The 13149-nt window shown below is 37.4% G+C and overlaps 1 protein-coding gene across 1 annotated transcript; it reads left to right on the top strand.

Moving 5' to 3' along the window:
- The first annotated feature begins 3701 nt into the window (after positions 1–3701).
- On the top strand, positions 3702–11836 carry LOC107572670 (metalloproteinase inhibitor 2-like). The gene is made up of 5 exons (XM_016259101.1): positions 3702–3991; positions 8981–9081; positions 10083–10191; positions 10304–10428; positions 11477–11836. The coding sequence occupies exons 1-5, from the start codon at positions 3871–3873 to the stop codon at positions 11672–11674; spliced, it is 654 nt and encodes a 217-aa protein (XP_016114587.1). The 5' UTR covers positions 3702–3870; the 3' UTR covers positions 11675–11836.
- The last annotated feature ends 1313 nt before the right edge of the window (positions 11837–13149 follow it).

Here is a 13149-nt window from a genome sequence, read left to right as displayed (position 1 = left end):
GCCACTGCATAATAACATGCTGGAAATAAACCATGGCATTGTGAAGGCGAATTTTGCATTTTTTTTATATACAAAAAATGTAATTTACTTAAAGCGTATGGGTGTAAATCTGGTATCCCAGCCAAAATATCCACTTAGACAATGAGCAATGACCATTTTGTCACACTACAGTGTAAATGAGCAGCCACCAAAATCATAAAAACTAACATTCTGTTCCCTGGAACTCTTTACAAACATTTGTTATAATAAGTCATGAAAGAGTTTAAAACGGTGACACAATGACTTCTCAAACTAATAAATGAAGGGTGAACCACAATAACACATTATGAGGCAAGGGATTGTTTCACTCACATTTTGTTTTTAATTAGATTTAAGGGAAATTGACACAGAATTACACTTTGAACATTCCCCTTTATTCCAACTTTTGCAAAACAAAAAGTCATATTAGGACTAAGAGGGTCTCCCTCTCTAAATGAAGGTAGAGCCAGACGTAGCTTTAAGTGGTAAAGTATGCAGTGTTGTCTGGTTTCGTAATATATCTGAAAGCACCATATTTAGTGGGTGGAGGATTGAGTGAGCAGAAGATGCAGAAGTGCTTCCCTGGATCTGCTTGGGATTTCAACAGAGAATCATGCAAGACTGACTTCCTTCATTATCTTCAAGCTGTTCGGATAGTATAGTTCGGACAATAAAATAACAATGCAGTCCTGACAGACATTTTTCTGTTGTTCCATGTCCAAATGAGTGCACTATTTCTCTCACTGAATTAAATTAAACTGATACACATTATCCTTACACACTGAAGGACATTTTTCTTCCCTAAAAATTCTTCAAACTTAACATTCCAAACAGAGGGACATAGGAAATATCGTTCAGCTCATTTAAAGGGCACCAAGTCACATCTTAAAGATATTTTATTAAGAAATTAAATACAATAGCAGGCGAGACGTGACAAAAAAACGGGGCACATTTCTACTCGCGTCACACAATATTAAGTCAAAGACATGACATAATATAACTCCGCGACAGCTGGCAACTGTAACATAGGTTGACCCTAATACGGGAAATCTGGGAAATTCTGATGGATGGACACAAAATCCGAAATTCTCGTTTGCGCCACGATCTGATGAACTTGTGTGACCTCACGCGCCAACGTCAATCATCCGCGTGCGTCAAATAACGGGAAGAAGATAAACCCCGTTTTGTGAATAAAGCACACACACACACACACACACACACACACACGCAGACACACACACACTAGCGACAAGTTACATTTAAATGTCTTATTCAACTTGCAATTGGTGTTTATTAAATTTTTGCATGAGAGCGTTGCATGTGTGTGCATATAATGTATATATATATATATATATATACTCTTTAAAGTGAGCACTTGACAATAAACATAAATAAATAAAATAAAATAAAAATAAGGGTTTTCAAAAAAAATAATGGATGTATGGATTTCAAGATACATTTTTTTATTATACATTTTAAAATGATAAAGACTGCAATTTATCACAGAACTGGGCTAATACTCAACACCCCACTTATAAATGTTTCAGGGAAATACAATATCATACAATTTCATAAAAAGGCCTGTTTAAAATTTTCAGAACCAAATCAAATTCAAAACAAAGAACAAAATTAAAAAATGTTAGGTCTAAATTGCATGAAATATAATGTAGGATTACAGTAAAATAACACTTAATAATCATAAGAAGGGGCAAGGCGCTGGCTCAACTTACCCCATGACTTTTGGCTCAAATGACCCCACTTCTACCATTTTAACAAACTTGTATCTTCCAGAAGATTAGAGCTAACGTCATGCTAACAGTATTACAAACCACAAACACGTGTGATATTTTTCCAGATTTGTCTGCACTGTAAAAAAGAAAATCGGTGACATTTACGGTAAAATACCAGCAGCTGTGTTTTCCAGAATTTCACTGTAAAAAATACGGCAGCAACATTTTAGGTTTTACAGACTTAACTTAAACTCACAATAAAATACCGTATTTCATTAATTGATGTAATGTTAATAAACCAACATATTGAAGTACTAATATCTGTTTTGAACCATTGTAATGCACTGATAACCACCAAAAACTGGTGTTGATGAGAAAGCCACGTGAAGAACCAAAGCTCATCACAATCAGCTTTTCTACGAGCTGAGGAGCGCAATACTTATAAATAGAAGGTGCACAGTGCCATTCACACAAACACTAAACACCATCATGGTGACACACATGATACTGAAATAATGCAATAAACATTCATTTAACAACACTACATGTAAGATTAAACTAGGGCTGCATGATAAATCGCATGCGATATTTAACGCGCATCTTTTCAGTAAAGCCGGTTCTGTAATCAGTGGTAAATCTCCATCACGTGCGTGCTTTCACATTGAGCAGCATTAACTACACAGAGCCGTTGTTCACTGACGAGCTGCGCAAAACCACGTTCATATTCGCGCGATTTTTTGCGCAGCTTGTCAGTGAACAACGGCTCTGTGTAGCTAATGCTGCTCAATGTGAAAGCCCGCAGGTGATGAAGATTTACCGGCTTTCTGACAAGATGCGCGTTAAATATCGCATGCGATTTATCGTGCAGCCCTAGATTAAACCCTAGTGTACACAACTGATAAAAAAAAAAAACTAAGAAGAAACACGTTATTTCAACAAAAAAACATCAACTATGAAGTGTCATGCAGGGAATTCTGGGAGTGTCAATTTACAGTTTGTCACTGTAAATTATACAATGACTTTTTCTTTTTCACGTCCAAAAACCGTATTTTTAACAGTATTTTACTGTAAAATCACATTACATGTAATTACATTTATTCACCGTATATAGTATGGAAACTTACTGTTAACCAGTTAACAGGTTTTTACTGTAGCGTTTTTACAGTCTTTTACTGTTAAAATCACAATCATTTTTTTACAGTGTGTAACTGTTACACTTTTTGAAGTTACCAATTGTTCGTGGGCCTCTCTTCGTCACAGAGTGAGTACAACTATTTGTAGTCACATCACTAATTTTGTTTAAGGTTAGAAACAAGGGGTGGCTCAACTTATTATTACTATTATTTCAGAATGTGATCAGTAATCATGCTAGACATTAGTAACTGGTTTAATCCAGGGATGTCAGTGGTCATTGTGAGGTCAAGAGGCACCAGACGTCAGAGCACTACCTAATTCTCTTTCTGCAATACTGCGATTCACAATATTACTCATATTTTAATGTACTAACGTAAAAGCAATGACAAAATATCAATAAACGACCTAAATAATGAGGGCATGTTGACTAAGTCGGGGCAAAAAGTCTACAATGGGCGGAGCTCAGATGCGAATAAAAAGCAGGGCCGTTCAGTCTGAGCGCACACTGTCCTGACACTAGAGCCTTCTCATCAGGTTAGCACTTTCTCTCTTGTCAGGTTTTCGTCTCAGCCGTTTGTGAAGTCCAAAGGCAGCTGGTCTTTGGAAGCAACTTGATTGGGGAAATCCAGTACGCGTCTGTTTCTGTCCGCTGAAGATGAGCCGCTCGCGCTGTGTTGCTCTGCTGCTGTTAGTGCTCTTACTAACGTAAAAGCAATGACAAAATATCAATAAACGACCTAAATAATGAGGGCATGTTGACTAAGTCGGGGCAAAAAAGTCTACAATGGGCGGAGCTCAGATGCGAATAAAAAGCAGGGCCGTTCAGTCTGAGCGCACACTGTCCTGACACTAGAGCCTTCTCATCAGGTTAGCACTTTCTCTCTTGTCAGGTTTTCGTCTCAGCCGTTTGTGAAGTCCAAAGGCAGCTGGTCTTTGGAAGCAACTTGATTGGGGAAATCCAGTACGCGTCTGTTTCTGTCCGCTGAAGATGAGCCGCTCGCGCTGTGTTGCTCTGCTGCTGTTAGTGCTCTGCGGAGCCGCAGAGTTTGCCGAAGCCTGCAGCTGCTCTCCTGAACATCCTCAGCAGGCGTATTGCAATGCGGATGTCGGTAAGATGCCATGCTTTTAACTGTTTCATATCCATAACCGTGTCATCAGTACAATGTCGTGTGCGTATTTCAGCACGTCTATGTTATACAGCTTCTTTTATTCTAAAAATATGGTCAACTTTTAAGTGGGTTTCATTTGGACTGCGTTCAATAGTAGCTATTTCATTTCAATGTTGAAAAAACCAGCATATGCTGGTTGGGTATGTTTTGATGCTGGTTTATGCTGGTCCTTTTGCTGGTTTATGCTGGTCCTTTGCTGGTCCTTTGCTGGTTTATGCTGGTTTATGCTGGTCATGTGCTGGCAAAGGACCAGCATAAACCAGCAAAAGGACCAGCATAAACCAGCATAAACCAGCAAAAGGACCAGCATAAACCAGCATAAACCAGCAAAAGGACCAGCATAAACCAGCATAAACCAGCAAAAGGACCAGCATAAACCAGCATAAACCAGCAAAAGGACCAGCATAAACCAGCATAAACCAGCAAAAGGACCAGCATAAACCAGCATAAACCAGCAAAAGGACCAGCATAAACCAGCATAAACCAGCAAAAGGACCAGCATAAACCAGCATAAACCAGCAAAAGGACCAGCATAAACCAGCATAAACCAGCAAAAGGACCAGCATAAACCAGCAAAGGACCAGCTTAAACCAGCAAAAGGACCAGCTTAAACCAGCATCCCAGCGTCAAAACATACCTAACCAGCATATGCTGGTTTTTTCAACAGGGATGCCAAAGGAAACCAGCAATTTTATATAAGATTTCATTCATAGTAGTGGACAGAACCACAGATGTAGATACCTCTAGGGTCAGAATGTTCAAAATGTTTATGTGCTAATGTTATTAATATAACTGGGCTCTCAAAAGAACACAACAGAGCACACCACGTTTTCCATCTTGAAAAAAGTGTAGCATTTTAGCTTAGATTTTTCTTGACTATATATTTTACAGAGTCCTTGTGACTCGATATTTATAGGCTACTTATTATAGCAGTAACAGTAAGTTATCCATAATTACTAACAACTATAATAAGTGCATGTTGTTAATTAATGTTGTGAACTCACAGTATAGTTCCTTTTTTCTTCTTGTGTTAATATTTCTAGATAATCCAGTTAATTAAATACCATAGAAAGGTACTTTATATCTCATTTGATTATTTTTCTCTCTTTTTTGGAGCTTCATGGGCAAAAGCTAAAGGATAAGACTATTCGTAACAAATAACTGTTGAGTCTCACGTTATACAATAAGTGAGTTATAAACAAAAGACTCCAAACAATACAATGAACTAACATGATTAAAAAAAAGGCGGTTCTGACGTTAAGCTCTGATTGGATGAGTCACGTCCATAAGTCATTCTGAAATAATTTAACACACCTGTTCAGTTCTATGTAACGGTACATCAAGGTGGGACATTACTTGGCAACAATAAATAACCACAAAAACTAGCCTTCACGCCGTGTCTAATAACAAGTTCTGCTAAGTCTTAACACACACATCCTACTCTTTATATTTGCGTTATTCACTTTATATTCATCACTCTAAAAGGTAAATGATATTAAGCAGTCTTGTCCACTGATAGCTGTGCAAATATGTACCACTTTTCATTCTTGGACATATAATAATGTTGAAGTGATGGGAGAGAATCTTAGACTTAATTTGAGCTGTCACTGTGTTTAACCTGCCTCTGATCTGGCTGTGATGCTCTGACATTCAGTGCCCCTTCAGTATTACATGACCTATGCATTTTCCATTGTTTGTAGTTGTAGTTAAGAGACCTCTTTCAACAGACTGATTACAGCTTCAAAAATTGAGAAAGTATTGCCACATGCTAGCAACATATTGTGGTGTGCCTTTGGCGTTAGTTAGACGGTCATTACATGACTTGCGATGGCGAGACTTGGGTTACTGGAGTCAGTCACGGTCATGGCGTACCCCAAAACCGCCCACCCACCTATGCGTTTAGTGATTTGCTGAAAACAACATCTGGTGCCCACCACAGGAATTGGCAATCTCATTCATGAATGCAGCACCGTGATGCTAGCTGTTTAAAACTCCCACATGACCTTGGCCTGATGGTTTTTACATTCAACCTACACTCTTAAAAATAAAGGTGCTTAAAAGGTTCTTCAAGCGATGCCATAGAAGAACCATTTTTGGTTCCACAAAGAACCATTCAGTCAAAGTTTCTTTAAAGAACCATCTCTTTCTTGCGTTTTTGTAATCTGAAGAACCTTCTTTCGTCACAAAGAACCTTTTGTGAAACAGAAAGGTTCTTCAGATGTTAAAGGTTCTTTAGGGAACCATTTAGACAAAATATGTTCTTCTATGGCATCTTATTTTTAAGAGTGTAGTCAAGTTATATTTATTTACAATACAGAAGACAATAGTGACATTATTCAGCTTAATTTAGTTCAACGTGGATTCAATTTAGTTTCAATAAGAGTGTCAGTGTTGTAAAGTTCATCCATTATGAAACGAGTTCAGGTTATCTGTAAAGCAGCTCTACAAGGCAATGGTGTCAGTATTCAGCTCAGTGTTGATTCAGTTCAGTTTAATGACAGTGTCGAACGTATAATGACACCACGCACAATGGCTCTCAGAAAAAAGTTGTGAGTTTAACGTTTCCTGCAATAGATGTTTAGAGGTGACTTGTAGGTTCCCCTTAACATGTGCACGGTATCCCACGTGACCTTCAGAGCCCGTAAATGAATAATGCGGAAGGCTCTCGTTTCCCCTCGCATACCTGGAGCTGAAAACAGCACCCACACTGTGTGTGTATCTTCCGCCTCGGCGTGGAACGAATGTGTGGAAAAGGGAGGCTGTGATTAAACCAGCATAAACCCTGTATGTGTGTGTAGTTACTGATGAGAGAGGCATGCCTCACTTGAGACTGGGATCCTGTGGGTGTACTGAGTGTGTGGCCAATAGAAAAGACGCTCTGTGTTTGGGCTTAAATATGCGGACGGTATGTATGGGCTCTCTGAATACTCCAATATATAACGGGAAAGTGTTTTATAGGGATATTTTATCTTTCTTATTCCTATACACTACCATTTAAAAGTTTGGGGTCAGCAAGATATTTGACTGTTTAGATATTTGACCGAAATATTGGTATATTACAATTTAAAATAGCGGTTTTCGATTTTAATATATTAAAAAATGCAACTTATCCCTATATGATGAATTTTCAGCATCATTACTCAGATTTGCTGCTCAAGAAACATTTCTTATTATTATCAGTGTTGAAAACAGTTGAGCTGCTTCATATTTTTGTGGTCACCCATGATAATTCTTTTGATAACACTTCATTTTAAAGGCCAATTCTCACTCTTAACTAGTTGCTTATTAACATGCATATTACGAGCATATTGTCTGTTTGCTAGTATTAAGATAATAGATCCCTTAATCCTACCCCATATCTAAAGTTAACTACTATCTTACTAACTATTACCAGTAATAAGCAGCAATTTAGGAGTTTGTTGCCCATGATAATTCTTTTGATAACACTTCATTTTAAAGGCCAATTCTCACTCTTAACTAGTTGCTTATTAACATGCATATTACGAGCATATTGTCTGTTTGCTAGTACTTAAGATAATAGATCCCTTAATCCTACCCCATATCTAAAGTTAACTACTATCTTACTAACTATTACCAGTAATAAGCAGCAATTTAGGAGTTTGTTTACTCTTTAATAGTTAATAGTAAATATGTGTCACCATTCTTTTTTTCCAGGATTCTTTGATTAATAGAAAGTTCAAAAGAACAGAATTAGTTTGACATAGGAAGGTTTTTAACATTTATAAATGTTTTTACTGTCATTTTTGATCAATTGAATGCATCCAGGTGAATAAAAGTATTAGTTTATTAAAATCTTACGGACCCAAACTTTGGGGAAAGTTACTTTTAAAAGTAATGCATTACAATATTGCATTATTGCAATATTGCAAAAGTAACTAATCGCGTTACTTAGTTACTTTTTATGGTGTTACATTAGTTTTGCGTAACTTTTTCTCACCTGGGTTGGACTTGCTAACAAAAAATAAATAATAAAAATGACACTGTTATTTAAAACACATGCACACACGTGCACGCACACACACACACACACAAATGTGATGTTTAAGTTTGCTTATTTGTATGGTTGAATTGGACCATCAAAGGTCAGCAGTGAGATTAAATACATAAAGTATATTTGTGTTATTCAACAGATTTGATTATTGCAGATTTGCATCATAATCTGTTTTTGAGCTCAGATATTTTGTTGTAAATTAAAAAGTAATCTGTTTACTAGTTACTTGAAAAAATTATCTGATTACGTAACTCACGTTCCTTGTAATGCGTTACCGTAACACTATAGAAAACACATAGCAATGTTATAGATCCCCCTCAGAACATCCGAGCAACTGCATAGCAGCATGCTATCGACCTTTCTAAGGCAAAGCAATGCCTTAGCGAGGCACAGAACACTATGGGAACCACCCAGCAATGCTCTAGCAACCACCTTAGCAATGCGGCGTAAGCAGCGCTCATGGAAAAGTCTAGTCTTTCAATGTCTGTTTTGTTCAAAGCATGTGATTCTGAGTTTGCTTATTAATGGAGAGATGAATTTGGACTGAGTATTTGGTATTTGTATGTCAGCAGCTCTATGGGGAACAGGCAGTGTGAGGGTGGAGATTAAAGCGGTAGGGCGAGCGGGGGGCAAACTGCCTGCTAGAGTCAGACTGCTGACTGGCTTCCTGAATATCAGGCTGGGAGTACATTCCTCGCACTGCCCTCCGCTAATCAAATACTCATGTGTCTCTATACACACAACACTCAGCACCTGTAGTACAGAGCAGAATAACAGCAGCTAGATAAATCACCTTACTCTGTAATTGAAGGATAACACCCATTTAGGCCTACAGTGGGGTAAAATGCACAAGAAACATTAAATTCAAAGTTAAATTGTTTATATTTGAATGGGGTTTTCTCTCTTTGTTATTGCAGTGATCAGAGCCAAAGTAGTCGGACGAAAGGAGGTGGTAACCGGCAATGATGTCTATGGCTATCCAATCAAAATGATCCAATATGACATTAAACAGATAAAGGTTAGTGGAGTATATTTGTTTTGTTGTTTCAATCCTACACTGATTTTATTTTCATGAAGCTAAACACAATACATAATGCTATGTTGGCATTATGTCGGAATTACCTTAATTATGACATGTATAGAGTTACTGCGATGCTCCAAGTTGCTACATAGCCTCATTAGAAAAACATTTCTCCAAAACTCCAAAAACGTACTTATATTTATAATTGAATGCCGTTTACGGCTCAAATGAACTCTAGTAGCAGTAAAACTCTTAACAACTTTCAATCATTTTCAAAGAAATTATGATAACGGGCAGTTTATTGATTAATAAAGACTTATTTTTGCACAGTTCCTTGCACAATACTATGTAATGTCCTCAAAACAAAATTTGTAAACTAATACGTGTTGACATTTGCAACACTATCTCCTTGTGTGTGACTTTTCTGGCATAGTAAACTTGCTTGAAAGCTCACCTGGTACAGCATTGCACTTAGGAAAGCACTTAGGAATGGACTTGGGCTACAATAAAAAAAACTCAAACACTTGTAGAAGCAAGATAAAACAGCATGGTTAGGTTTAGTGTGGGGTTTCGTTAAGGTGGTATGCTATATACAAACGCAACTCACCGGACATTTATTTTCCGAACTGCTGCGACACATAAAACAACCATTGTAATGAAACTTTGCCAGATTCAAGCTCATCTGTTTCGGATAAAACTAAATATGCTTTTAGCACTACTCTCTAGACATTTCACTTTGAAAGCGTCACGAAATGCGCAATAAAGCAACCTAACATCATTTTGCCACAGGCGCATTTGCACAAGTTGACAAACAAAGAAGGCATACCAAATCAAATTTTTTAAATACTAGCGCCACAAAGACTTCAAAATCGTACCAAATCGTAATATTTTAATGACAGTAATCCAGACACGTGGATGCAGCATGTTTACAATGTTAAACCAAAAGAAAAAGTCAAGAATCTGTCTCTTGACTTCTTCGTGCCATCTTCTTTCACTAGATGTTTAAGGGCCCTGATGGAGAGATTGATACCATCTTCACGGGCCCCTCCTCAGCTTTGTGCGGGGTCAATCTCGAGAACAATGGCAAAAAGGAATACCTGATTACTGGTAAGAGTGAATAACTATGTTGTGAAAGAATAGTGTTCAAGAAACAGCATTTGCTTCTGTAAACTGTCGAAGTGGTAGCTTTATACCAACACCATCTCATTAATCTGCACAGGTAATATGGATTCAAATGGCACATTGCGTATAAATCTTTGCGACTACATTGAATCTTGGGAGTCTCTGAGTATGACACAGAAGAAGAGCTTAGGTCAGCGCTACCAGATGGGCTGTGATTGCAAGGTATTGCTATCTATCTATCTATCTATCTATCTATCCATCCATCCATCCATCCATCCATCCATCTATCCATCTATCCATCTATACATATTTCCATCTATCCATACATCTATCCATCTATACATCTATCCATCTATGCATCCATCTTTACATCTATCATCTATCCATCCATCTATCCATTCATCTTTCCATCTATCCATTCATCTATCCATCTATCCATCCATCTATCTAACTATCCATCTATCCATCCATCTTTCCATCTATCCATCTATCTATCCATCCATCCATCCACCCATCCATCCATCCATCCATCTTTCCATCTTTCCATCTATCCATCCATCTTCCATCTATCCATCCATCCATCCATCTTTCCATCCATCTATCCATCCTTCTTTCCATCCATCTATCCATCCATCTTTCCATCCATCTATCCATCCATCTTTCCATCCATCTTTCCATCTATCCATCCATCTATCCATCTTTCCATCTATCTATCAATCCATCCATCCTTCCATCCATCTTCACGTTCTCACAGTTCTTCTCCTCTTGTCGTTGTGCAGGTCGTCCAGTGTCCCATGATTCCCTGTTCCATTAACGACCCCACAGAGTGTCTTTGGACTGACTTCCATCCATCCATCCATCCATCCATCCATCTATCCATCTATACATCTTTCCATCTATCCATACATCTATCCATCTATACATCTATCCATCTATGCATCCATCTTTACATCTATCATCTATCCATCCATCTATCCATTCATCTATCATCCATCTTTCCATCTATCCATCCATCTATCCATCCACCCATCCATCCATCCATCCATCTTTCCATCTTTCCATCTATCCATCCATCCATCCATCCATCTTCCATCTATCCATCCATCCATCCATCTTTCCATCCATCTATCCATCCATCTTTCCATCCATCTATCCATCCATCTTTCCATCTATCCATCCATCTATCCATCTTTCCATCTATCTATCAATCCATCCATCCTTCCATCCATCTTCACGTTCTCACAGTTCTTCTCCTCTTGTCGTTGTGCAGGTCGTCCAGTGTCCCATGATTCCCTGTTCCATTAACGACCCCACAGAGTGTCTTTGGACTGACTGGGTGCTGGAGGGAACAGTTCAGGGGACCCAGGCTCAGCACTACACCTGCATTAAGAGGAGCGACAGCAGCTGTGCCTGGTACCGTGGATCTGCCCCTCCTACAAAAGAGTTCATGGACATTGAGGACCCATAAGCAAGCCCTCAGCTTGATCACTCATTCAGAAACCCCCCCACAACACAGCTTACCTTACCTTAAACTCACACCTTAATTCTGCAAATGCATTCTAGAGCTCATGAAACCTGTCAAGAACATGTTTGGATCACCCCAAATTCAAAAGAAAAAGATAATATAGATGGTAATATTTTTGTATGAATGACTGAATTAAAAGAAATAATGAATATTTTGCATAAAGAAAATAAAGTTTGAAAGAATGTAAAAATGCCTGTCCTCTGGATTTTTTTATTATAGTATTACGAATATATATTCTCATTATCGTATTACAGTATTTTTAGATCATAGAGAATTACAAACAAACTTATAAGTAACACATCCGAACACTCTACGATGGGATGAGGATTATGCTGGAAATATAATGTTTTACATTTTTCTTTTGATTTTAGGGTGAATTATGATGAAGTAATTCTGTAGCATGACAGGATGCATACATTTGGTTGCATTTTAATATATCAAGTGAATCTTACCTCTAGTGTTGAAATATTTTTTATGACAGGCAGAAAAGTTCTCTTAAGCACTTTGAGAACGTTGTGAAGTGTTTTTGTAATATTTTTGCTCTCCAATAAAGAGGAAATTGGTTACAACATTGTTTTTCACTTCCTCAAGCACAGATTGAGTAAAGAGTTCTTGATATTTTATGTTGCCATTATTATTCTTACAGTGCAAAGCAGAAAGACTGAAGTAATTGTGCCATGAAGGAAATTCTGTTGAAATTGTCATCATAAAGAAAAAAATGCTCTTTTATAATTTGAGATACACTACCAGTCAAACCAGTTGGACACACTTGACTAAATTTGTTTCTCAGTTTAAATTAAATTACTTTTTAACACACAAACAGAACATAGTTTTTTGTGTGTTATTTCATAGTTTTGACTTAACTATTATTTAAAAATTGAGAAAATAGTAATGTGTGTATATATACTGTATATATATATAATAAAGTAGACCTAATAGTCAGAATCAGTAGGTGTGTCCAGACCTTTGCTTGATAGTGTACACTATATAGTATACGATAGTGAAAGTGAATTGAATTCATGGGTGTGTAAATCATAAGTAAGATGAAAATTCTATGTAGCAACATGCATAGATCTGGCAACGATGTATGTATTTTGTAATATATACAGGATTTTCTAATTTATATCAAAACTATCTTCTTTGAATGTGTCCACAAAATATATGCAGTTTTTTTGGTAAGTTGAAGTGGTTAAATTAGTGAATGCTCTAGACTCTGCATTCCTCAAAGAAAACTGCATTTATTGAGAGTTATGTCTAGTAAGGTGTAGAAATTGTTTTTTACCCATGATACTTTTTGTACATTTGTGTTCTTTCCCAACTTTTTTTGAAGTAGTGTGAGATTTCCAGTGCTGGAACCATTGGGAAGACTTGTCGAGAGCTAGCCTTTGCATGCCTTTTAAAGTGAATTGATACTCATT

The sequence above is a fragment of the Sinocyclocheilus grahami genome, unplaced genomic scaffold, assembly GCF_001515645.1.
Source record: "Sinocyclocheilus grahami isolate Dianchi unplaced genomic scaffold, SAMN03320097.WGS_v1.1 scaffold1789.1, whole genome shotgun sequence".
NCBI lineage: Eukaryota > Metazoa > Chordata > Actinopteri > Cypriniformes > Cyprinidae > Sinocyclocheilus > Sinocyclocheilus grahami.
The sequence above is the reverse complement of the archived record's forward strand: the minus strand, read 5'-3'. Positions and strand labels throughout refer to the sequence as shown.

What these genes read in the sequence shown, in the direction of transcription:
- LOC107572670 (XM_016259101.1), top strand. Translation starts at nt 3,871, where the DNA reads ATGAGCCGCTCGCGCTGTGTTGCTCTGCTGCTGTTAGTGCTCTGCGGA. An exon ending in AAAGGAATACCTGATTACTG is followed by an intron (nt 10,192 to 10,303) that starts GTAAGAGTGAAT and finishes TAATCTGCACAG; the next exon opens with GTAATATGGATTCAAATGGC. An exon ending in AGATGGGCTGTGATTGCAAG is followed by an intron (nt 10,429 to 11,476) that starts GTATTGCTATCT and finishes GTCGTTGTGCAG; the next exon opens with GTCGTCCAGTGTCCCATGAT.